The sequence below is a fragment of the Astatotilapia calliptera genome, chromosome 19, assembly GCF_964374335.1.
Source record: "Astatotilapia calliptera chromosome 19, fAstCal68.1, whole genome shotgun sequence".
In the NCBI taxonomy this organism is placed as follows: Eukaryota; Metazoa; Chordata; class Actinopteri; order Cichliformes; family Cichlidae; genus Astatotilapia; species Astatotilapia calliptera.
Genome location: NC_137440.1, coordinates 27082625 through 27109754, shown reverse-complemented (window position 1 = coordinate 27109754; position 27130 = coordinate 27082625). Strand labels below are relative to the sequence as shown.

At 42.4% G+C, this 27130-nt stretch overlaps 2 protein-coding genes across 4 annotated transcripts; one reads left to right on the top strand and one right to left on the bottom strand.

Annotated features, from left to right (window-relative positions):
- Positions 1-170: 170 nt before the first annotated feature.
- Positions 171-2807, bottom strand: znf593 (zinc finger protein 593). Of its 3 annotated transcripts, XM_026152887.2 has the most exons (5): positions 2665-2807; positions 1944-2043; positions 1500-1714; positions 1003-1065; positions 171-907 (listed from the first exon to the last, which is right to left on the bottom strand). In XM_026152887.2, the coding sequence occupies exons 3-5, from the start codon at positions 1697-1699 to the stop codon at positions 781-783; spliced, it is 390 nt and encodes a 129-aa protein (XP_026008672.1). In that variant the 5' UTR covers positions 1700-1714; positions 1944-2043; positions 2665-2807; the 3' UTR covers positions 171-780. The 3 variants fall into 3 exon arrangements, with proteins under 3 accessions (XP_026008672.1, XP_026008674.1, XP_026008673.1); XM_026152889.2 differs by lacking the exon at positions 1944-2043 and having other exon boundaries at positions 2665-2805; XM_026152888.2 differs by lacking the exon at positions 2665-2807 and having other exon boundaries at positions 1848-1952.
- On the top strand, positions 2724-26249 carry rlf (RLF zinc finger). Its single transcript, XM_026152880.2, has 8 exons — positions 2724-2951; positions 4820-4974; positions 9262-9343; positions 10415-10550; positions 10661-10863; positions 18745-18881; positions 19044-19185; positions 21107-26249. The coding sequence occupies exons 1-8, from the start codon at positions 2724-2726 to the stop codon at positions 25721-25723; spliced, it is 5700 nt and encodes a 1899-aa protein (XP_026008665.2). The 3' UTR covers positions 25724-26249.
- Positions 26250-27130: the final 881 nt, after the last annotated feature.

Here is a 27130-nt window from a genome sequence, read left to right as displayed (position 1 = left end):
TAAAAATACTCCTGATATTTAAAATTATGATAGTTTGCTCAGTTACTACGCCACTGAAAATAGGGGACTACGTGTGAAACCCAGTGCCTCCAACTAAAGCACAAGCACTCCAACTGTGTCATTCCCAATCCTTGTGACCTGTAAAATGAGACATGATGATATGATCTCTGTGCAGTGTTGTCTCAAGATTGTTTAATTAAGAACATTTAGAAGTTTAACGAGGTATAAGTTAGCCTGGTCGCAGACATCTGAATCACTATGCACATCTCCAATTCCCTCCATTTGAAGCAGTAACAAAATAAGGTCTACAGTACACAGCAGAATTACATTTTCTATCAATAGTCAAACTTAGTTAACTGTCCAGTATTTTAAATGAACAACTAGAGTGAAAAATAAATATTACTTTGTGTACAGAAATGCATGTTTTCCTCTATTTCTTTGTCTGGTAAGTTCAGGTACAGCTCTAACTGCACTGCTGTACTCCACATGTGTAATGTGACTTAATCAACTCCACAAAATTTATTATTGTAGAAAACATTCCACCATCCTTTGTATTTACATAGGCAGACAATGCATCTGATTGTAAGGAGAAGTCTTCTGAACTTGGTGATGGAAGTTTAACAACCACGTTTCTCACAGCTGGCTGAAAAACAAACATTATCTGTCACAAAAGGCATTTTCAGATTTGCTACTAAAGTATGTGACAACAATAACTGCAAGCATTAACTGCTAATGCCTCTTTTATGAGTTAATCAGTCTGTGGATTAATGTCAGAGGCTTTCATTCCATGTCCTCCTCTAATGGTTGGGTCTTCACTTCAACAACTTTTGGAGGGATGTATGAGCCCATGCCTGCTGCTCTCTCTGCCTCTTCCTGGGTGTAGGGCTCTTCTCTGAGCTGTTTCAGTCTGGATGGGGAAAAAAGGAGGTAAGCCATGAAACTTACATGGATAGGATTACGAGCTGTAAGTCCAAATATGTGACTGTAGAGTGGTCCGCTTACCGTTTTTTATGCACTTTAGTTTTGAAGTGCTCTTTCAAGGATCTCATATCCACAAAATATCTCCTGCAAAACAAGAAGAGCCATCACATTAAAATAAAATCTATATTTCTTAAAAATTTAACAGATGAACAGCTCACAGCATAAGAGAGTATAAGAAGAGGGCATTTCATTTTAAGGAAGCCATGAGGATCTGGAACCCTGGATTAGGACTGAAATTTGCTCGAATCATTCATCATTGGGTACGCCACCCTTTTCCAGTTGAGACCTGTGGCCTCAGACTTGGACAATACAGAATATTTCTCCATTCCAGCTTTTCATATGGGAAGATTTACTTCTTTTCCTACCCCAATGGGAAAAGTTCGGCAGAACTTAAGGTGAAATATTAAATATCTTACTAAAGGAAATACTGATGAAGACTAAGAGTTTAGTAAGCAGCATATATATCAAGCAAAGTCAGTTAACAGATGGACTGTTACAGTAAACAGAGAAATACCTACGCGCAGTGTAAGCAGTAGTGTTGTGCACATCCGGTTACATCGTAGTCAACCTCCTGATGCAGCAGTTTAGCAGCTGTGTCAGGCTTCATGTCTGAGTGGATCTGATCCAGGTCTTTGGTCCTGCGCTTTGTCTTCCAGGTCTTTGCAATGTTCTTCTTCTTGCCATTGTTGTGGTTTCGGGTTTGTTTGGACTTCCCCATGATAACCAGTTGGTACTGTGTGAAACAAAAGGGTTTTAAACACCCAAAATGAACGCAGACACGTCACAGACTTGTGTCAACATTAAAATCTTTCGATTGTTTCACTGATACTTCCCAGTTAATATTCTTAGAATCTATTTACAAATACCGATCAAAAATATGCGTTCAACGTCTAATCAATCGTTACTGCAGCCGATCTACATCTAATAAGCCGTCGCAGATGTTATTTTCAGACTTTGCTTACCTTTCACACGTGTGACCGAGAGAAATGAAATCTATTTCCGGGTCAATGGAGTAGAACGATACTACGCAGTCACCTCCAGAGGGCGCGAAACTCCCGGTCTCTAACAGTGGGGCGATAATAAAAACACCTTAACTATTTTAATTTAAACGCTAACAAAATTATATTTAATCGTAATTCACTTCAGATTAACATTTATTTTCCTAGAATATCGGATTTTTACTAATAGCGCTAGCTGAGCACTTATTTGGCATGCAGTTTTAGCGAAAAATTGCCACCGAAGTTGAATAAAGTTGAATAATATTTGATCAACCAATTATTACGAATTTTTTTTTTTTTTGGGGGGGGGGGGGGGTACAGTGCAGTTGATTTTTTTCTGGTCTGATAAACTGTCAGGTGTGCTATGCTCTATGTCACGCTACCTTTTGGTGCTTTGCGTAACTATCAGTGTCAGTGTACCACCCGAGAAAAACTGTAATAAAGGTTATTATTTTCAGACTGAAAAAAATAGAACAGAAAGAGATGGATGTAAGAAAAAGCACACAGAGCTAAAATCAAGCAGAATAACTGAATTACTGTTCGCATAAATTTAGAGAGCAAAGTTTATATTGGATAGAAAATAAAGTATATCGATATTGCGGTTAAAAAGGAATAGCAACAACGGCCTGAATATAATAGTACAAGCCCACTTTGTATTTCTGCTCTTACCACCCCCTCTACTTACTTTTCAGGTGATCTTGGTGTCAGTTCAGCTGATGTATTTAAATATTCCGACAGCATTGAATGGGGTCGTCAGACTGCACTGCATACGCGCTGTGGTGGAGAGTGAAGATGGCGGAGAATAATGTCGAACCAGAGCACGAATGGAGCGACTGGGCCCTGGACACGGCCGAAGATACCCTAGTTGCAATGGAAAACCTGCTGGCCACACTGAGAGCTTTCGAGGACGTCCTCAGGCAACAAGAAATCTCCGTAGCGTCTTCCACGGAGTACTGCGATAACTTCTGTCAGGTAATGTGTACATGCAGCATCGAAGCTACAATTAGCCTATCGTTAGCTCACCGAGGACTGTTTTTTTCCCTCTCGCATCCCGCAAGCAGAATTACCAGCAACGATTGCTGGCCTGTTAGCTAACTGGCCAAGTTTAGGTTAGGATTACACCCAATTGCAGTACGTTTATTTTTGCGCATATTTGCATATGCTTTTGTGTTTTTTGTCATTATTATTATTATTATTATTTTTACACCCAAACAACTCACGGCCGTTGGACTTATTTGCAGCTCAGTGATTTGTTGCTCAATTTGCAGGTTAGAGTCGCCTTACATTCAAAGATCAAAGGTCTTTTAGCTTTGCTTTATTTGGGAAGTGATTATGGTGGCAACGAAGAAAATGTAATACAGATGTTTGTATGAATTTATTGACACAGTTTGCAGATCATGTATTACTGCATGCCTGTGGGGCGGGGCAGCGTCGAGATATGTTTATCATAATATTTTTGTTGTTGGGGGGCGTTTAGCTACTAAGGAGTGTTGCATTTTGACCACTTTCAAGAAAATACGCTTTTCCTGTGCTCTTGAAATGTGACAGTTTCTAAACCTGCGCATCTGTCAGTTACGACAATGGAGATTTTTAGTCTCCCTTAAAGAAATCTTAGATTGGAGTCCAGTTAAAACACAAATCTAGTCATCATGGTAGGGAAATTACTGTGGCTTCCGCTTTCTAAAGGATCTGATTTAACTAAAAACTAGGTATCACTTTCATTTTTGCTGCTTAAGGGACTCTGCAAGTTTTTCAACCATTAGAGAGCTTCCCTTGAAACCTGTTCAGCAGCCTTTGAGAATGGTATAGCAGGAGTAATTCATTAGCTAGTTCACCCTGACAGGTCTGCTTTTGAATATTTCTCAATGATTTCAACAGCTCTAACTTCCCCCTTATAAGTAAGATGAAAGATTGTATGCGTTCCCATGTTTGGTGTTGGTAACTGTGTAAAATGACACTTGATTTAACACTAAAACTCAATTTCAGTACAGTTTTAACTTCAATCTTCCAGGTTTTCATAAAACAAAGGCAAAAAGATCTGTGTGACTCCCAATTCCAGTCGGAAATCTCAGGGATGTAATTAGTACACTGATGTAGGTCTTTAGGGCCTAGACTTTATTCCTACCTTCCTTTGAGAGGGTACTGTATATTTAGACAGAGGGGAATTAATTTAGTGCCTCTGTGGGCTCGAGAACCACCTAGAAAAGTTCCTTCTATCTGGCAAATGAGACTCCTGGGATGCTGATAGCGCTATGATGATTTAATGTGTATACCCACCAACTACAAGCAGGTGACAGATGGGTGTAGATGTTGACTTCTCTGTTCCTGAAGGACAGCTGATCGCTGAGTATTTGCGCGAAACGAGACCTTCCTCCCTGTTAACAGTAAATGTTGAGTTATATAAAACACCTGTTTCTTGTAGGTAATATTAATTTAATTAATTGAATTTGATTCTGTTTTAAATTGTGTGAAATTATACCAGGTTGAATCATCCCAAGAACTCAAATTTAATGGTCATATACAGTATGAGATCATTATGTATGTGTGATGATCATGTACTGTATGAAGTCTTCCTTCCTTTTTTTGTTTTAAAGCAACAGTTAAGTCCCCTCAGGCCCAATCTGGAGCACAGCAGGCACACACCAGACAGTGTGTCAGCTGGGATCAATCAGGTATAGACAGGCATCTCCCTAAGGTGAAAACCTTTGATCATCCATGGCAAATGCTTCCTCTTCTGGTTGTAGTTTTTGAACATTGCTACTACATATTTCTACTCTACTTTCAAATCTGCTTCATCAACAATTTTTTTCAGTTTCTGATGCCTTTGTGTCTTTTTGCAGGCACTGATGCACTATGCTGGAAGCAGGAATTCCATGGAACATGGGCTGCCTCTTCTGGAGGTCTACTGTCTGTCCATAAACTGCTTTGCTTCAGCTCGATCCCACCTCACGGCAGAGTCTGACAGAGTGGCCCTCGTTTTGAAGCGGCTAGCTTTGTGAGTACTGTAAAATATACTGAATTATGAGAGATAAGCAATTGATTATCTCATGAGAATGTGTACGAGGTGTCATAGGTGTCAAAGTAGTTTGAATGTCTGGTTTATGCATGGGAGCAATTTGAAATCATTTCAATATAACTTGTATAGACAAAGGCTATACGTATTGTGTGCATGTGTAATAGTCATATCACAACAAATGTCATGTCAGGTATATCAAACTCAGTTATTATGCTTTGAAACAAAAGGAATACCAACATGTTTTTTTACTAGTGTAACTTAATGTTTTTGGATACACAGCCTTTTTTTTAATTTTTTTATTTTATTTTAACATTACAAAAATCAACATTCTTGGTAGTGTGTCATACAGGCTCTGAGTGTGCACTGCAAAAGGAAGTGAAAGCACCAAACAGAAAAGAAATGCAGTAGACTAGAGAAGTGACTGAGTCTGATACAAACACCTCCTGCAGGATCAGATTGGGTTATTTTGCATGCGTTCTGTGGGGGTGGGCCACCTGAGACCTGTTCACAGTAACATCCCCCCCTTGTGCCTCATTCCCCACAGCGAGAGGGATGGGGCAGGTGGGCCTGTCCTCTCTCTGTCTACTAGTTTCCAGTGAATAGCTCTTCTGAGAGTTTGTGTCTTCAGCCTTCATCTTCTCTGGTTAGACAGGAAGCCTGTTTACTACAGTTCTATTGCAGGGCTCCATCTTTTACCACTTGCAAACGGCTTTACCTGCAGCACCACCGAGAGAGCAGTTTTACACGAACAATATCCTCACTCCTGATCAGAGAAGCAATAATACCAATTCCTCAATCAGCAGGCAAATCATTTGGTCAAAACATATTTTATATTAATAAAATTCAAGAAAGGATTGTTTTACACAGATTATAAAAACACATTTTCCTTTATTTTTTTATTTTTTATATTGTTTTCTCTACAGCTGCACTCCCCTCAGCTTCTTCAATTATTTACAAAGTCCTTAATAGCCTGCTCACTCAACTTTGTCTAATGTAGCTCAAATTCAAGCATTTTCTGTAAACTCAAGTCATTACACCTATACAGCAGGCTTGTGCTGTCTGAAAATGAGATCAAGCGTTGACAATTAAAGACACCAACGCTGATTGTTTCTTTCCTAAGTGGTAATAACTATTAACCAGTGGGAGTGAGTCTAGTCTCCCTCTTTTCCATCTGCCAATCCTCACAAGTACACTTTGCAATCTGACTAAATGCTTTATTCGTGTTCTCCATATGCCTGCCGCTATTCCGAGGCACTGATGATCCTGGCGCATTTTTCCGTTCAGCCTTCTTAACATGTCTTTTTCTGTTGGGTTCAGTTTTATTATTTGTTTCAGTTTCGCTTCCTTTTTTTTCTTTCTTTGCTTTGCTTAATAAATTCAAAGCAGAACATGGAGTTGGGGAGAATGTACAAATGAATTATTCCAGATACGTCATTGGTCTAAGAACATTAAACAAATGTTTTTGCAGTATGTATATCAATGACTGTGTGCGTGTGTTTTTTTTGTTTTTTTTTTCCCCCCATATTTGAATGGGTAACGAAACACCAATAAAGCACTCGTCCTGTAGAGTGAGCAAAGCTTTTATATGCATACAGGAGTCCAGAAAGAGACATAGTACAATAGGTGGCTTTCCTAATATGAAAGACTTTTAGCTTTCTCACAACAGTCCGAGTACAAACAAGAAACTAAATATTATGGAAATCCTCCAACCGATTTGGTGCAATTGCAGCCTGCCTCTGCCCAGGGCATAAAAGTACATTTATACGTTGAAAATGGGAAAACATTGCTGAAATATAGAGGGTAAATTGCCAACACAGGAAATAAGTGGTTTTGTAAATTGATGTAAATGTCACAGCTATGGTTTAAATCTGAGGTATGCAGTGATACTAAGTGTAAAATGTAAGCAGTGGTAACTGTAATAATAACCTCAGCTAATTTTGTTCTTCATTTTGTGCACAGTTATATGCATGCTGTGCTTCCTGGTACTAACTGATGATGATTATTATTATTATTATTATTTATTTTTTTAAAAGGCTATAGCATTATTGGTTTTGTCATTTAAAAATATTAGTTTAAGTAACTGTCATTTGCAAACCAAAACAAAAAGAAATCAAAGCTCACACTGACTGGGATTGAGTGGCTGTTGTTTGGGATTAGATGTGCTTCAAGACGTCCTTGAAGGGGCATTAAAGGTCTCGTACTACAAATGAGTTATCTAAGATATTTTGTGACTTTCTCAACATGAGCTGAACTAGGTCAGAGATTTGTGCCTTTGTGTTCATTGCTAGGACCAGTCATACGTCTTCAGCCAGGAAAGGTTTAGAGGCATGATGCGATCAAAGGTGTAGGGAGTTGTCTCATTACATGTGCACTGAAAATCCACTGTTATCCTGAATAAACTGTATTAGTCATGTGAACGGTATGTTAAACTTCTTCAGCATGCTGATTTGTTTTTAGGTTTAAAAACACTGTTTGAATGCACATTTTGTTTACCTGTTTTTGCTGCAGTTTGCAACATGTGGCCGCTTGCTTGTACACAAACTACACAACAATTTGCAATGCTAGGTTAGTGATGAAGAAAAGCATACATTTCTGGTTAGGAGGGACGCACATACTTGTAAACATGGAATGCTGTTGTTGTTTTGTTTTTTGGGAGTTTTTTTTTTTCTTTTTTTCTTGAGGTAGCTAAAAGAATCTGTGGGCAGTCACAGACTGCCAGTCTACATGTAGAGGGTGTGCTTTGTCAGATGGAGTGGGCTACTCTTGCTTATGTTGTTGTTGGTCTGTTAGCCAGCCATGGAGAAGAGCCAAGTTATAACATACAAAGACCTTAAGTGAAATCAGCCCACTTATTAACTGACACGTAAAGCGCAGTTATGGTGGTTAAAACCAATATGCTATCTGAACAGAAACTCGTATGTGAATGGACACATTTGTATAACCATTATTTGGTAATTAGACAATTTGTGTGCAAATATCTTTACACAAGCCTACAGAATGGTGCTTGAAGAATTAAAAAAAGCTGTGGACGTACGGTCAAACGAGTTGGCCACTGCTGAAAATGTTTTGATGCAACGAAACAAAATAATTGAAGCACCTTCACTTTTCAATATTTGTGTACTATGCAGTTATTGTCACTGACGTCATAGCGAGAAGATTTTGTATCTGGTCAGCTGCAGTGTTTCAGTGTGTTTGCATGTTCTCCATAGGTCCGTGTGGGTTCTCTCTGGATGCTCCAGCTTCCCACCACAATTGTAGTTGTCTGTGGATGTGGGTATAAATGGTTGCCTCTCTCTTTTTGCCAGCAACCGGCTGTCTGTTGAAGGCGCACCCCACTCTAATGTCAGCGGTAATAGGCTTCAGGGGATCCTTGTCCAACAAGGATCCCCTGAAGCCTAAGTTCAAAGCTTGAACTTGAGATGATTATTCATGCTTTTATTTCCTCTCGTTTAGACTACTCTAACGGCCTTTTTACTTGTTTTAACAAATCAGCCTTAAATTGTCTTCAGACTGTGCAGAATGCTGCAGCACGTCTCTTAACAGGCACCAAGAGAAGATCGCATATCACTCCAGTCTTGGCCTCCCTTCACTGGTTGCCTGTAAATTTTAGGTTTCATTTTAAAATTTTAGTTCTAACCTTTAGGGCCCTACATGGTCAGGCTCCTCAATATTTATCTGACCTGCTGAAACCACATGCATCTTCTCGGGCTTTAAGGTCATTAGATCAGAGACTGCTGGTGGTACCGCGCACTCGTTTTAAAACTCGTGGTGATCGGGCCTTTCAGACTGTGGTACCACGGTTGTGGAATTCTCTCCCACTGTCTCTTCGCTGCACGGACTCCATTGATTCTTTTAAGAAACAGCTGAAGACATTTTTATTTAGAAAAGCATTTGATTAATTTCTTATGCTGTTTTTATAGTTTTATTGTTTTACATTGTTTTATTTACTGTTATATTGTTTTTATATTCCCATTTCCTGTGTTGTAAAGCACTTTGTGATTTTTATCTGTGAAAAGCGCTATATAAATAAATTTTACTTACTTACTTACTTATAAGGATATTAATTGGCATGCACACAGATCCATGTGTACAGGAATATTAGTGAATATTAATATTGAATTATTAGGAACACTGCCTTGTAGGGGGGCGGCCATGGTGGCTTGAAGGTTGGATCATACTCTGCACACTCTTCATACTGTCGTTGGCTGTTCTGTTTTGCACTGTTTTATTATAGTGTCATAAAACATCTCCTTGTTTTTACTACAGGAGCTGTTTTGAACTGTTGCTGTCAGTGCCTGAGAATGAAATCCCATATGAAGCCTGGGTTCAGTTCCACCACTCTGTTCAGGTACAGGACCTTCAAAGCATTGTTTGCTGATGGGTGACTGCATAGAGAAAAGTAAATTTGTGTGTGTCTGTGAAGGGGGGGGGTCAAGTTGAGTCTTTGGGCGTTTTCTGTAAAAGCCCTCCTAAAAGTAAACCCAAAGACGAGCTGTTTCAAATTGGTGTGGACAGCATTGTTTTGTTTTTATTTACCCCGTGGTGAGTCTAAAACATCTGTCTTTATAACCTCTCACTCTTCACAGGTTGTCAAATCTGTACTTCAATATGAAACCAATCTAGGTGTGAATATCTTCAGTATCAGGCTTGAAATAGTTAGTTATTTTCTCAAAGGATTTAAAGATACAAGACTTAAAAAGAATAGTGTTTCAATTTTTCTTACATTCAGCAGTTTTGTTTCCAAAGGATGAAGTGAAGCGCTTCCGTCTCATGGGGTGGGTCGCATGGCTGTGGACTTGATTTCTTGTGGCAAATGTGCACTGAAGAGTTGGCAGAATACGTTGCTAAATTGATTCAATATGTTCAAGCTGAGCAAAACTGTGACATACTGAGAAGATTTATGGGAATGTAATAGCTCTGTAGCTGAAGTCTCATATAGGTTTTTAAGTACTCTTACTTTCTTTGATACTAGATTTTGGGCTGCGAAGTCACTATATTAAGTTTAGTTCACCCACATGCTGAATGACATTGATTGATTGATGACATTTCAAAAAGGAGAAAAAAAGTCTTAATTTCTACAGACAGACTTGTCAGCAAAGAAAAAGTAATTCTAAACCAGGCTGTGCTGAGCTGTCACCTGTTTTCCTTTTTAGATGTGAACAGTGACAAACGTTTCGCTTGGTGTAGAGCAGATAATGAAATATCGCTTGTGCTGAATCACAAACTGTGACAGCCTTTTGAGTTGTTCATTTATCATTTTATCACACATCAACAGAGAGAAAGCAGCACTGCTGCCTCCATAAAGGGAACATAGCCCTTAATAATTATATTTTTTGTATTCATGAAAATGAATGTTTATAAAGATGCTGACCGAACAATGTTATTGTATTTAGCGTTACCATTTTTGTGTTGTGTGCAGATTGCCCATGATACCCTGCTACAGTATGGAAGCACAGACCTTCAAGCATTACTCCAAATCACAGGAGAGGGAGGGGCATGGAGCAACCCTGTCCTTACATCTCTCCTCACCGGGCAGCTGACTAACCCAGAAGAAGGTTAGGATCTAATCAACTAGGTTCTTTTTATTTGAAAACTATAGTTACTTAGAACTACGTTGGCTTTTTCTTTATTTGTGACTTGGATTTTGTTTGAATTCTGTCTTTAGTTAATGCATATATCAGCTTGGAGGGCGAGGGCTTCATGGAGATGCGGGTGAAACATCTGGAAAAGATGGGCGAGATTGCCAAAGCTGTGGTTTTGGCCAAAGCTTGCACTGAATGCAGCACCTTTTCTAATCAAGCCACGTTTCGTCAGACATATGTCTCCCTGCTTTGTCACCTGTTGCCCAACGAAGAGGCCATAATGGAGGTATTCCAGCAGTTTCTTTTTGTGAGCTGGGATTGGTTGCTTTGGTGACTTTTGGGTGTTTCAGTAAATTAATTAATGAGTTTCTACATTTATCATTTTCACCAAACCAACGTGAAGAGTATCAAAAATATAAGAAGCGTTCAGTGTGACACAGAATGTGTGCCAGGTGATCACGACTGATGGCCTCCCAAAGCTTTCAGAGGACAGACAAAAGCATCCATTCTTAGTATTCAGTCACACATACACAAGCAATCTGTAACTGATATTAGCTGATAAAGAAAAATGGGGCATATTTGCAAGTCAAATCTTTTTAGAATGAGTGTAAAAAATTTACCTATTCATAAGGGTTTTCTGCACTGACTCCAAAAATAGAGCTTCAAACCCACATGCAAATTGAGCTTTCAGTTTTCTGGCTTTCAGTTGGAGGACTCAGAAAATCCTCCAGCCGATAGAACATTTGGGTGCTTTGTGGCCTAGTTTCAGTTTGGCATTATATTGTATGCTGTAAAAGTGTTTTAGCCTGCTTCTTTGTACATAAATCTAACCCATGTGCACACAGAAGAACCTTAGCATAATAATTATTCTTTGTCAGTACAGGAATTATCAATAGTAACTAAGCAGTAGGGCTGGGCCATATTATACCGTTCACGGTAATACCGGTATAATGTTAGGCAACGATAGGAAAATGAAATATCGCGATAGAATGGGAGTAAAACGCGCATGCGCAGTGCCTTTGTTTTCATACGCACATGGCCGATTGTTGAGTGAAACAGATGAACCAGAATTGGTTTGTAAAAATGGTGCAACTTCCGTGATGTGGAACTGGTTTGGTGTTTGTCCGTCAGATACACAACAAAGCACATTTTTTTGCAGAACATGCAAGCGGCCGTTGTCATTGTCATATTTGTCGGACTAAGATGCTCTTAAATCTGGGAGTAATCTGGGTCCTAAACTCCGTATGCTTCAGGTCAAACAACACTGCAGCATCACTTAGAGTTAAAAACTGTCTAAATTCTTTCATCTTTAATAAAACGATCAGCATTGCTGCTTTACCAGGTGTAACTATAAAGTTTAACTTCCAGGCATCCATGAAAACAAAAGTTATTACATTTAACGGAGTTAGAAGTTAGCAGGAAGCTAGCGGAAGTTAGCTCGCTAGTTTCGCTAGTTACCTAAGCATGATATTGCATGTTCTGACTGAGAGATTTCTGAAAAAAATCAAACGTACAGCTCTGCTATCACTTCCAACATAAATGAAGTAGAGCTGGGCGATATGAGATTTTTTCATATCACGATATGTTTTTTTCATTTCAGGCGATAACGATATCTATCACGATATAAGCCAAATAACTATATTTGTAAGATTTAAATGTGCCGTTGCTCACAAGTAAAATGTGAAATAATCAGCAGCTTGTTTTTAAATATTTATTTCCCATAATAAGTTCAACAGGGTAGATGTACTTAAGGAACATGAGACTTTTTCAGATAAATAAAGGCAAATATTGCAAACTACACAAAAGGCAGCCGCTAAAGCGTTTAAGTTTCAAAATAGAACAAATGAAACAGACTAAATTGTCAATTCCACTTAGAAACAAAATATTAATTCTAAAAATAAATCTTAGTTTGTTTTACAGAAGAACAGACAAAACTGACTAACTTTTGTCAGTATCAAATAAACTGAGAACTAAAAGGAAATTCTCAATCTCTCCTTGTTGTATAGCTTAGCTTTTCAAACAGTTTTAACAGTTACTTTAGTCTGACAAAAGCCGAATGACAAATTAGCGCTTCCAGTCAGAGACTGAGGCTACGTCCACACGTACACGGGTATTTTTGAAAACTGAGATTTTCCGTTTTCGTTTTAAAAAATAATCCCGTCCACACATAAAGGCAGAAATGAAGGAAAACGCTGCTATGAACATGCCAAAGCAGCAGGTGGCGCTAGATTCCTAACCGTGCAGAAATGTTGGCCAATCAGAAGTCTAGAAGCCTCGGTGGGAAAAAGTAAACAAAGCTGCGGCATAGAAGCAGAACCGAGTCGTATGTGTGGAGGGACTAACTGTGTGTATATGTAAGCATTTAAACACTGCAGAGAGTAGAATTAACAGTATTGTAGAAATTCATTTCACCGAAACAATAACGTGGCGCACAGTGTGACGCATGCACCAGTTTATTGTATTTCCAGACTTGCTTTCGGCACAATTTACAGTGCGCGCTACTCTGTTTTTTGTCAGACTTGAAATAGCCGAAATACCTTCAAACTACGGAACTTCTATGGCTCTTCCGTTCGACAATCTCTCCGGCATTGGAACCATCATCTGTTTTCTCTTCGGTCACGCTCGGTTGATTTTTCTAGTCGGCACACTCATTTCCTCCATTATGCGCTGGCTCCATTACCCGCTGGCTGCTTCCCAAACAAACACACGTGGGGCTTGGCACTTGTGCTGTACGTAACAAGTCACGCGACGTGACGCTGCGGCTGTGATTGGTTCGGCTCTGCGCTACTGAATTTGGATCGGCTGACCTTTTTTTTTTTTTTTTTTTTTTTTTTTTTTTTTAAGAGAACAAGAGCGGCGAGGTCTATCGCGATAGCTTAATTTCTCTATCGAGTAAAAGTTATATCGCGATACATATCGTTATCGTTCTATCGCCCAGCTCTAAAATGAAGACAGGAAACTAAACAGCAGTGACGTTTGTAGGGTTACTGAAGTTGGGCTAGCTGGTATATAATGATGTGCTACGTGATCGCTAGCGATACAGCTATGTTAGCATAACATAAACAGTGAAGCTGGAGGACGAACACTAACACTTTTCCACTTATAAAAGTTAACGTGAAGGTTCTTCATGGTTAGAGACAAATGCAATCGCATGGCAGGATGCTGTAAACGGACCAAACTTCAGTCAGGAGAACAACTGAAATAATCCATCCACAATACGAGGTTAGTCATTAATATACTGCAACAACATGGGAATAGAACAGCTGCCAGAGAATTCAACATTAATGAATCAATGGTACAGAAGTGGAGGAAGCAAGAAGAATGAGTTTAATAAAGTTTGATTTATCTGACTGCTTTGTTTCGCTTAATGTGCCTTATAATCCCGTGCACCTTATGGTCCGAAAAATGCGTACTGCACACTGCAGTTTAATGTTGCAAAGCACCTATTTTTAACTTCAGTGGATATTATATATGGTTATGCTCAGGATATGTCAGCCCATTTCTACTGGAAATGCCTTTTGGTTAAACTTTCAGCAAGGAATTTGCATTTGCACTGTTACATTTTTATAAAGCTTTAATGTACATAAAAACCAGCTTCTTGTTTAAGTGAAAATAAATGGAAGGTTGTCTTTTTGCGCTAGTAATGTTGTGGAGTTGTATTTTGTCTCGCATCAATTATATCGTCGGTTATATCGTTATCGCAAATTTTCAAATATATATCGTGATAAATATTTTTGGCCATATCGCCCTGCTCTACTAAGCAGTGTTTGGATTTGTTTTACATGCTGTCTCCTTTTATTCTTTTGATTACAGTGTCTCGCCAGTGTTTCAGATAAAAGTGCAGACTAGGTATAGGATTTGCATGATCAGAAAAGAAAGAAGTGTAATTTTATTACACACACAGAGTTGTCAGTATGTTGGGCATTTTTTTTTATATATATTCATACAAAAGCCACACAGCTTCGAACTCGGGATAAAAAAATGATACAAAAATAGTTTTGTTTAATCAAATGGCTCACATTTCCACACATAATGTCTAAGTGAGCGAAGAAAGAGGCTATTATACTTTATAAATATAAAGCTGTGAAGAAAACTTGAGTCAGCGGTGCAGTGATATTTAGATCGAGTGTCCTATTGCATTTTCTGTGTGTGTGAGAGAGTGAAATGGAAAAATGGCCTTTTAAATAAATATAACATAATTTCTCTGCCATGAAGAGAGAACATTCATTATTATAATACAGTGAAGGAAAAAAAAGTTGTTGTTTTGTCAGGAGGAAGTTTTTAGTTTGCTCTCTTATACATTTTATAAATCAGACTAGTATGAGCTCCTCCTTGAATCGCTACCTTATCGTGGTGGAGGGGTTTGTGTGTCACAGGGATCCCAGGGGCTATGTTGTCTGGGGGCTTTTGCCCCCTGGTAGGGTCTCCCATGGCAAATTGGCCCTGGGTGAGGGACCAGACAAAGAGCGATTCATAAGACCCTTATGAAAAGGACACCGAGGGAACAGTTTACCCTGCCCGGGATAGGGTCACCGGGGCCTCGCCCTGGAGCCAGGCCCGGGGAGGGTGCCCGAGGGCGAGCGTCTGGTGGCCGGGCCTTAGTCCATGGGGCCCGGCCGGGCACAGCCCGAAGAGGAGACATGGGCCCATCCTCCCGCAGGCCCACCACCCGCAGGAGGCGCCATAGGGGTCGGGTGCATTGTGTGCCGGGTGGCGGCCAGGAGCAGAGGCCCTGGCGGACTGACCCCCGGCTGCCAAGACTGGCAATAGGGACATGGAATGTCACCTCTCTGGTGGGGAAGGAGCCTGAGTTAGTGCGTGAGGTTGAGAGGTACCGGCTAGATATAGTCGGGCTCACCTCTACAGATGGCTTGGGCTCTGGAACCAGTCTCCTGGAGAGGGGCTGGACTCTGTCTCAGTCCGGAGTTGCCCCTGGTGAGAGGCGGCGGGCTGGGGTGGGTATCCTAATATCCCCTCGGCTTGCTGCCGGTACGTTGGGGTTTTCCCGGTGGACGAGAGGGTTTGTTCCCTGCGCCTTAGGGTCGGGGAACGGGTCCTGACTGTCATCTGCGCTTATGCGCCGAGTGGCAGTTCAGAGTACCCAGCCTTCTTAGAGTCCCTGGGGGGGGGGGGGGGGTGCTGGAGGGTGCTCCACCTGGAGACTCTGTTGTCCTGCTGGGAGACTTCAATGCTCACGTGGGTAACGACAGCGAGACCTGGAGGGGTGTGATTGGGAGGAACGGCCTCCCTGATCTGAACCCGAGCGGTGCTCTGTTATTGGACTTCTGTGCTAATCACAGTTTGGCCATAACGAACACCCTGTTCGAACATAAGAGTGTCCATAAGTGCACGTGGCACCAGGACGCTCTAGGCCGTAGGTCGATGATCGATTTTGTAATCGTATCAGCAGATCTGCGACCATATGTTCTGGACACTCGGGTAAAGAGAGGGGCTGAGCTGTCAACTGATCACCACCTGGTGGTGAGTTGGATCAGGTAGCGGGGGAAGACGCTGGACAGACCTGGTGCACCTAAACGCGTAGTGAGGGTGTGCTGGGAACGTCTAGCAAAGGCCCCAGTCCGCGAGATCTTCAACGCACACCTCCGGCAGAGCTTCAACAGCATTCCGAGGGAGACTGGGGACATTGAGTCCGAATGGACCATGTTCAGCGTCTCCATTGCCGAACCTGCTGCATTGAGCTGCGGCCGCAAGGTGGTTGGTGCCTGCCGTGGTGGTAATCCCTGAACCAATTGGTGGACACCAGAGGTGAAGGGAGCCACTAGGCTGAAGAAGGAGTCCTATCGGGCTTGGTTAGCCTGTGGGACTCCGGAGGCAGCCGACAGGTATCGACAGGCCAAGCGGAATGCGGCTCGGGCAGTGGCTGAAGCAAAAACTCGGGTGTGGGAGGAGTTCGGAGAGGCCATGGAAAAAGACTTTCGGACTGCCGCGAAGAGATTCTGGCAAACCGTCAGACGTCTCAGGAGGGGAAAGCGGTGCTCTACCTGCACTGTGTATAGTGCTGGCGGAGCGCTGCTGACGTCGACTGAGAAAATTGTCAGGCGGTGGAAGGAATACTTCGAGGACCTCCTTAATCCCACTGAGACGTCTTCTGAGGAGGAAGCAGAGTCTGGGGATGAGGGGAATGACCCGCCAATTTCCGGGGGCGAGGTCACTGAGGCAGTTAAACAACTCCTTGGTGGCAGAGCCCCTGGTGTTGATGAGGTCCGCCCCGAGTTCCTGAAGGCTCTGGACGTTGTAGGGCTGTCCTGGTTGACATGCCTCTGCAATGTTGCGTGGAGATCAGGGCAGTACCTGTGGACTGGCAGACCGGGGTGGTGGTCCCCATCTTTAAGAAAGGGGACCGGAGGGTGTGTTCCAACTACAGGGGGATCACACTCCTCAGCCTCCCTGGGAAAGTCTATGCCAGGGTGCTGGAAAGGAGAGTTCGTCCGTTAGTCGAACCTCGGATACAGGAGGAACAATGCGGTTTTCGTCCTGGTCGCGGAACACTGGACCAGCTCTTTATCCTCTCCAGGATACTTGAGGGTGCATGGGAGTTTGCCCAACCAGTCTACATGTGTTTTGTGGACTTGGAGAAGGCATTCGACCGTGTCCCTCGGGGTGTCCTGTGGGAGGTGTTGCGGGAATATGGGGTGTCTGGCCCATTGCTACGGGCCATTCGATCCCTATACAACCGTTGCAAGAGCTTGGTTCGCATTGCCGGCAATAAGTCGGACTCGTTCCCGGTGGGTGATGGGCTTCGCCAGGGCTGCCCTTTGTCTCCGGTTCTGTTCATAATTTTTATGGACAGGATTTCTAGGCGCAGCCAAGTGGCGGAGGGCTTTCGCTTTGGTGGCCTCAGAATCTCATCTCTGATTTTTGCAGATGATGTGGTTCTGTTGGCTTCATCGGGTGAGGGCCTCCAGCTCGCACTGGAACGGTTCGCAGCCGAGTGTGAAGCAGCGGGAATGAGGATCAGCACCTCCAAATCTGAGGCCATGGTTCTCAGCCGGAAAAGGGTGGAGTGCCCACTCCGGGTCGGGGATGAGTTCCTTCCCCAAGTGGAGGAGTTCAAGTATCTCGGGGTCTTGTTCGCGAGTGATGGGAGAAGGGAGCCGGAGATCGACAGACGGATTGGGGCTGCAGCTGCAGTAATGCGGACGCTGCACCGGTCCGTCGTGGTGAAGAGGGAGCTGAGTGTAAAAGCGAAGCTCTCAATTTACCGGTCGATCTACGTCCCTACCCTCACCTATGGCCACGAGCTGTGGGTAGTGACCGAAAGAACGAGATCGCGGATACAAGCGGCAGAAATGAGCTTCCTCCGAAGGGTGGCTGGCCTCTCCCTTAGAGATAGGGTGAGAAGTTCGGCCATCCGGGAGGGGCTCAGAGTAGAGCAGCTGCTGCTCCACATCGAAAGGAGCCAGCTGAGGTGGTTCGGGCATCTGACAAGGATGCCCCCTGGGCGCCTCCTGGGTGAGGTGTTCCAGGCATGTCCCACCGGGAGGAGGCCCCGGGGCAGACCCAGGACACGCTGGAGAGATTATATCTCTCGGCTGGCCTGGGAACGCCTTGGTATTCCCCCGGATAAGCTGGAGGAGGTGGCTGGGGAGAGGGAGGTCTGGGCCTCTTTGCTTAGGCTGCTGCCCCCGCGACCCGGCCCCGGACAAAGCGGATGAAGATGGATGGATCGATGGACTAGTATGAGAATATTATCCAGATGTTGCATGTGCTTTATCTTCTTTTTTTTTCTTTCTTTTTTTTTTTTTGCGCTCCTGCCTCTGTGGCTCAGTTACCCCGCTTTTTATGCCTCCAAGGGCATGCTCACCCCATTAGAGTTTAAGACTATTTTCTGTCCTCATGGGGTCATGAAATTCCTCCAGAAACATTTAAACATTTTAAAATGTTGTACTGCAGCTACAACAGCACTACTTCTTCAAAGGTCTGCATCTTAGAAAACAGCAAATTTTGTATTAAATCATACTGGGAGAACATTTTATCACCATATTCTGGTGGTAGTATATGACTGACATAAAACTAAATATACAAAAAGATACACGTTTATCCATGGATGTTGATTTTTCTGGCATTTGTAACTTTTTGTTGAGTGACTGGAGATGTGTTGCCTCTTTCGTTGTTTGCTGAGCAGCCAACATTATGTTTCCTGTAGATATCGAGACTGGACTGCAAGGACGTACTTGAGATCACGTGTAATTTGGAGACAGAGGGGGAGGAGAATACAGCGTTCATCCTGTGCACAACTTTCTTGACACAGCAGCTACAGCAGCAGAGTCTTTACTGCTCCTGGTGAGTGGGCTCTCTTTAAAGACAAGTTTTCTCTTTTAATTTTCTTTTTTTTTAGACTTGATGTAGGAATTTATTTAAAAGAAAGTGATTCTTTGGTAATTTTTGCATTCACAAACAACTATATGTGTAAACTTTTTCTTTTTTTTTTTTTTTAAATTAAAGGGAGTTGATTTTATTGTGGAGTAAGCTTCAGAGGAGGCTTGACCCCTCACCAGTGTCTCTTCTGGAACGATGCCTTCAGCTAGGTGCCATTGCCAAAACAGTCGACCATTTGCTTTACTTGGTCCGTGTGATTCAGACAGAGGTGAGTGTGAAAACCCGTGCTTTACACTTGTGATACTAAAATGGAACAGGTTGTTTGTAGAGCTGGGCGATAGAACGATAACGATATGTATCGCGATATAACTTTTACTCGATAGAGAAATTAAACTATCGCGATAGACTTCGCCGCTCTTGTCCTCTTTAAAAAAAAAAAAAAAAAAAGGTCAGCCAATCCAAATTAAGTAGCGCAGAGCCGAACCAATCACAGCCGCAGCGTCACGTCGCGTGACTTGTTACGTACAGCACAAGTGCCAAGCCGCACGTGTGTTTGTTTGGGAAGCAGCCAGCGGGTAATGGAGGAAATGAGTGTGCCGACTAGAAAAATCAACCGAGCGTGACCAAAGAGAAAACAGATGATGGTTTCAACGCCGGAGAGATTGTCGAACGGAAGAGCCATAGAAGTTCCGTAGTGTGAAGGTATTTCGGCTATTTCAAGTCTGACAAAAAATAGAGTAGCGTGCACTGTAAATTGTGCCGAAAGCAAGTCTGGAAATACAATAAACCGGTGCATGCGTCACACTGCGCCACGTTATTGTTTCGGTGAAATGAATTTCTACAATACTGTTACTGTTAATTCTACTCTCTGCAGTGTTTAAATGCTTACATATACACACAGTTACTGTCCCTCCACACATACGACTCGGTTCTGCTTCTATGCCCCAGCTTTGTTTACTTTTTCCCACCGAGGCTTCTAGACTTCTGATTGGCCAACATTTCTGCACGGTTAGGAATCTAGCGCCACCTGCTGCTTTGGCATGTTCATAGCAGCGGTTTCCTTCATTTCTGCCTTTATATGTGGACGGGATTATTTTTAAAAACGAAAACGGAAAATCTCCGTTTTCAAAAATACCCGTGTACGTGTGGACGTAGCCTCAGTCTCTGACTGGAAGCGCTAATTCGTCATTCGGCTTTTGTCAGACTAAAGTAACTGTTAAAACTGTTTGAAAAGCTAAGCTATACAACAAGGAGAGATTGAGAATTTCCTTTTAGTTCTCAGTTTATTTGATATTGACAAAAGTTAGTCAGTTTTGTCTGTTCTTCTGTAAAACAAACTAAGATTTATTTTTAGAATTAATATTTTGTTTCTAAGTGGAATTGACAATTTAGTAGTCTGTTTCGTTTGTTCTATTTTGAAACTTAAACGCTTTAGCGGCTGCCTTTTGTGTAGTTTGTAATATTTGCCTTTATTTATCTGAAAAAGTCTCATGTTCCTTAAGTACATCTACCCTGTTGAACTTATTATGGGAAATAAATATTTAAATAAAAACAAGCTGCTGATTATTTCACATTTTACTTGTGAGCAACGGCACATTTAAATCTTACAAATATAGTTATTTGGCTTATATCGTGATATATATTGTTATCGCCTGAAATGAAAAAAACATATCGCGATATGAAAAAATCTCATATCGCCCAGCTCTAGTTGTTTGGCATTATGGGGGCAGGCAGACTATATTTGCATTACTTCTTACTTGACTGGAGAGTGAAAACAAAGATGTATGAGACAGATTGGATGCCCTGCTCATTGATGCCCTGGCCCAGATCTGGGAGGACAAATTTTAGCCTAATGGACTAGCGTGCCTGTTATTTTTCACTTTGACTTTCAGGGTGTCTTTGAATTCAGCACTTTGTAGGTTTATCATTTTCAGTTTCATCAAATGATGTGGAATCCTTTTGTTCCTGACACAGTAACCAGTCCTTATCAGTGTAGATCAGTATGGATATGAGCCCCCTGCTGCCTTCATTGAAGTTGATGTATTTTCAAAGTGTTCCTTTAATTTAATTTAATTTTTTAATTTTTTTAGCAGTGTATTTAGAGGCTTATGTAGCCAGTGTAACAGGGTATTTTTTTGTATTTCCCAGCACTCTATAATGGGAATATAACTCTTCATATCACTTTTTAGGCGGAGGAACCAGGGATACCTGCGTCGGTAGAGCTTTGCGTGAAAGCCCTTCAACTTCCAAAGCAGGATGACTCGGAATCGAAGATCTCTGTCTGTAAGACGGTGTCCTGCCTTCTTCCAGACGACCTTGAGGTTCTGCGTGCCTGCCAACTCACAGAGTTCCTGCTTGGCCCTGCTCAGGAAGCCTTCAGCTGTCTTGAGGAGCTCTACTTGCGCCCAGACCAAAAGTATGACCAGGACAGTGAGGTTATTCCCAACTCACTACGCTGTGAGTTGCTACTAGCACTGAAAGCTTACTGGCCTTTTGACCCCGAATTCTGGGACTGGAAAACTCTAAAATATCACTGCATCTCCCTTCTGGGGCTGAGGCCAGAGTCAGAAGGGGAAGAGGAAGAGGCCGTTGAGAAGGATAAACTGCATGAGCTGCAGGGAGTCACTGTTAAAGTAGAATCGGTGCACCAAAATGGGATAAATGGAGGTCTTGACAGTCATGAACAGCTAGATCAAAAACAGTCTATTAACCAAACAGACATCAAAGGTGATTCTGAGGCAAAAAAACAGAACTTCTGCTGTCACATTTGTAAAAGGTCTATCTCGGACACCCAAGTAATTCACCACTCAAAAAGACATGCAGAGGATAACAACCACCCCTGCCCTATTTGCTTGGAAAAGTTCGAGAGTCGGAAGAAACTCGTTCCTCACATTAAAAAACACATTGAGAGTGAAACACATCTTGTCAAAAATCATGCCAAGACTGAGGAAGTACAGAAAACGATAGAAGAAGATGACGACGTTGAACCGGGTGAGATCACCATCGATCCTTCTCTAATGCTGTATTACAAATCCACCCATGATCCAGATGTCTTGCAGCATATTGTGCAGCAAGCCAAAACAGGGACAGAGAAACATGTGGACAGCGACGAGCATGTAACTTTCGATTACATCGACCAACATTTCAAACTGCAGAACAGGGATGAGTATCCCTGTCCAGGAACTGGATGTACACGAACTTTTAAACATTCCAAGTACTTGTATGTTCACTTAAAGTCGGAGCACAAAGGTGATGAAAACGTGAAATATTTTCACCAGATGAGAGACAAGCGGGAAAAGTGCGTCTTCTGTAGACGTCATTTTGTCTCAGCTTACCATCATCGCAAACATATAAGAGTTCACTATGGTGATCAGCCTTACGCGTGTGTGGTTATAGGCTGTGGTGCGCAGTTTAATACTTCCAATGAACTTGTCACACACAAGCAAACCCATGGCTATCAGCTCAACTACCAGTGTCAGCTCAAAGGCTGTTATGTCACATACTCTGACTTGGGACAGATCTATCACCATGAAGCACAGCATTTCAGAGATGCGGCATTTACCTGCTCTAGTACTGACTGTAGAAAGTATTACTTGTCCAAAAAGGAATTTATAAAGCATCTGTCAACACACAACATCACTTTCTCTGAAGAGGACTTTGAGGCTCAAAGGAAGGCAAAGCGGAAACTTTTTAAGACTGTTACTGATGCAGCCATTCGCCTTACTAAGTCAGTTGAATCTGACACTGTAAATGGAGACGTCCTGAATGCTTCGTCAGTGAGTTGCTCCTCCTCCTTGCAGGAATCTGACGTCAAAGAGCCCAAAGCAACAATGACTTTGGTGGCTGTGTGTTTTGATGGAAGTAAATTCACTTGTGGCTTTGAGAAGTGTGGCATGACGTTTTCCAGAGCCAGAGATGTCCAGAGACATCTTAAATGTGCTCACCCAGAACATCTCAAACTGGAGAACAAAGAACACAAACATGACAATGAGCAGGGATCCAAGTCCAAATGGATAAAGTCTGAAAATCAACCGGAGAATGAAGAGAAGGGACAAAACGAGCCAACTCCATTTCAACCTGTGGACACTTGCCAAGAAAAAAAAGCTTCCACTCATCCCAAAAGCAGTGAAACAAACTCTTTAAGCCTTCAAACAAAAAACGATGCTCTCAAAGAGATTCTCATCGGGCTCAGTAGACTGGACCTGAATTCCGACAGTTTGCCAAATGAACCCACTCAGTCCAGCGTGGACTCAAACACGTCTCAAATATCTCTTCATCAGGCAATTATGGCAAAGCCCCCTGTTGTCTTGCTTCAGAAGAGACCACATCTTTCAGAGGAAAAGGTTAAAGTCCTCACTCAACAAGCAACCACTGAGGAAGGTGGTAGTGAATCACTAGCCAGTGCTAAGCCCTATGTTTGTGAGATGAAAAGTTGTGGCTTTAGAACGGCTCAAAGTTACAGCTTACTGCGCCACTATAACACCAGACATGGCCGTACCATTGAACAGGCCAAAAGGTTGACTTCTTTGAAAACCACCTGTTTTAAGCCTTACGTGTGCCACCTTTGTTCCAAGAGCCACAGGGAAAAACACGTGTTGAGGGCCCATTATATTCAGTTCCATAACATGAGTGAGACTTGCGTAGATCAGATTAGTGTAACATCTGTACAGCATGAGGGAAACAAAGTGTCCAAATCTAAAAAAAAACTAACAGCGCCTTTGACAAACCACGGCCTAAAGGTAAAAAAGAAAGAGCTCCCCAAGTTGCAACACCAACAAGAGACCAAAAACTCAACAGCGATAAGTGAAAATGGAAAAGACTTTGATAATCACTCCCCATCTGAAGAGGAAGGGGAAGATGAGGCAAAGGGTAGAGAGGAAGATGAGCAGAGACAGGAAAGTGAAGATAAGACCACACAGCAAGTCAGAACGACAAGACGCTTGGTAGCCAAAAGTAATCTGTGCTATATACTTGATAAGTTCAGTAAACCTTTTCATTGTGTGGCAAAAAATTGCGATGCAGCTTTTTCCACCCAGGGAGGTCTTGTGCGCCACCTCCAGTTAGTACATCATTACAATCGCTCTCAGCTTTTGTTGGAAAAAGATATTGATGTGCACCACAGTCCAGAAGTGAGAAAAGAGCCTGCCAAAAAAAGGCCTCTCCCAAACTCAGATGAACCTCAACCCCAGTTCAAATGTCACTTTGCAAACTGCAATGCTTCCTACCACCTTAAAAGCAGCTTAGTGCGTCACACTCGTGATTACCACTCGCAACCACCTGAGCTATTAAGGTGCAAGTATGACGGCTGCACAAGAGTGTTCAGCCATGACGGTGCGCTTAAAAAGCACACTCTTTATAGTCACTGCGAGTTGTACGACTCGCTGGTGGTACGTCTGCAGAGCACTCACAAGAAGTCTATTACCGGGTGTCAAAAGAAGCTTATAGTCACACCAGAGAGTCCTCAGAAAGAGGAACCTGGTTCACCCACCGCACAGGCTGAGAGTCCAAAGCCTGAAGTGACAGCTACGTCAGAACAACTGGGTGATGAGGGTGCTGCGGAGAAAAAGGTCTCAGGAGAGAAAAAGCGAGCGAAAAGAAATTGTTTCAGCAGTTACGTGTTTAGATCTCACGAAGAAGCACTACAGATGTGCCAGGATCGCTGCTTGCGAGTGGCCTACCCATGCATGGTTCAGGACTGCGATTCTGTCGTCACGTACATGCACAGCTTGAACCGTCACTACCTGAAGGTCCACCACATGCGCCGAGAAGATGTCTTTAAGAATGAAGATAAGCTTGTTTTTACTGCCGAGCAGCTCGAAGAACTCATTCAAAGGAAGTCCGCCAGACCGACTGTTGCAGGCACGTGCGTCCCTAATGGGGTTCTTAAAATGGAGTACCAAGCAGAGTCGGAAAGCGCAGGGGCACAGCCTGCACCCGTGAGTCTTCATTCCATCAAAGGGGACACGCAGGATGAGGACAATCATGATGCACTGAGCTTCCCTGGAGAAGAAGAGCAGGAGCTGCCACCTGTTGAGAGAAATGGTGTCCTCGTTGGTGCAGACGAGGTGCTATATGGTGAGCCGAGCACAGGCGGGCATGCTGAAGACGCTGCTGCAGGAACACCAAGCACTCAGAAACCAGAGGAGAGACTGAGCTTGGATAAAATCAAGCCTCTGCTCCGCCCGGTCACTGTTGATCTCTCACCACCATGTTCACTTCGTTTCACTACTGAAGAGGGCTTCCAAGATGGATCGGGCAACAAAGATGGTAGTAAAACATTAAATGGATCCGTAACGTTGTCCAGTCCTCCCGTTCGCCAGCCCCTGAAAAGGATGAACGAGCTGTCTGAACAGCCTTCAAACGTAAAAGACTCTCAGTCTCGTAGTGCTTCTCCACGGGCTTTTGACATTGCTGGCTATAAGCCTATGGGGTTTGAGTCTTCATTTCTTAAGTTCATACAAGAAACCGCTCCAAAAGACAAAAATACAGGATTAGCAAAACGGCGGGACACTTTCAGACGTAGTTGTTCTGTCAAAGAGAACAACCAGCTAGGAATCTCTCACACCCGCAGCAGACGCACTCATTCCCCACTGCTGAAGCCCCACTCTATGACTGGGGACTTCACGTCAGTCCAAAACTTGAAGTCCATCCTGGACAAAGCCCTGGCTGGGTGTGGGGACCTGGCAATTAAACAGCTTCAGTACCTCAGACCCGTGGTGGTCCTGGGCAGACCCGTGTGCACCACCGCCCTCCCTGACCTCTTCCCAACAGACACCAACAACAGCAAACTGCTTCTTGGAAGTTAGTTTAACCGAGCACCTTTTTAACATGGCTATGGTAAATGACTTTTTAGTTTCACAGCTGTGTATCAGTATTTTTATTTCTCCCAACCATGATGATGCTGTTATGTTTTTGCTATTTTTAAGTTGCCAAACTGAACAGTTGTAGTAATTAGCATAAAATTAAAAAACAAGCTTAAACACTGCACACTAGATCCAGCTGATTGTTTGGGTTTTTTAGACATCTGTAATGAAGCATTCAGATAACACCTATTATGTTAAATCCTGGTCACAAGTGTATATACTGTAGTTCTCTGAGATAAATGTACAGCTTTTCAGATTGTTGGAAATGGTCAGTAGCGAATTGCAAGGCCTTTTCACTTTTGTGAAAATGTGACTGAAAATATTTCCTTACTACAAAGTCCATGAAGGAATACGTTTGGTTATTTTTCACCTCAGTTTATAATAAGTCAGTGTTGGGTTGCAGTGGACAGGTGTTGGCCAACATGTATGTAACACTTTCTAATAAAATAAATGTGGAAATGAATTTACAGTCTTGACTCTCTGGATTGTTTATTAATTTGTTAAATTTCCAAGTAAATTACTAATTTTCTTATTTCTTGGTAAATGTTATTGTCTTCCCTCAGATTAAAACTGTTAACTGAAAAAGTAAGCTTAGCGCTTTACATTATTTTATGGATCAGGCAAAGACGGACATCGTTTATAGTCCCAAACTCCTAAACTCCAAACAGTCCAGCGTTAGCTGTGCAACACTTCTTTGGGCTTAATTTTCAGTGAATTACAGTATTCGCTCATGAGAAGTATTCAGGAGGCCCTGCCGGAAGGTCTGTCAGAATCCAGTTTGCCTGGCACATGTGTGGTTAAAATTTGCAGATGCGACACTGCAAATAAACAGATTCTGTGCACGGGAAGGGTTGGGGGCAGCTGTGTGGTTTTAGTATTTAAAATTTTACATGTCTAAAGTGTTTTTAATTAAAGGTAAATTATTAGTTATTTAAATCCATATTTATATAGATATGAAAAGCCACATTAATATATACTTTATATGTGTGCGTACTTTGTACTGAATAAAATGGGTGTGGTACAGGATCCGACACGTTTCCTGTTGTGTTGAAGTAAAAACCGTTATTTTATCGGTGGTGATTGCATGTAAATAATCAAAATGAACCGAGAAGAGGAATTAAGTAGCAAAAGTCAACATTTCCTGCGCTGCCACGTCTGTTTAGCTATCATGCTCATGGGATAAATGGGGCCGCTACCGCCAGCAATAAACGTGTAGTTCTAGTGCTTTAAAAAAAAAAAGAGTAATACTCTAAAACCATAAATTATGCTTTATTAGGAGTTTAAATAGTGTGAATATACATTTGCATTCGTAGTTGCATTTTACACGAATATTTGTGTAGAATATTTATT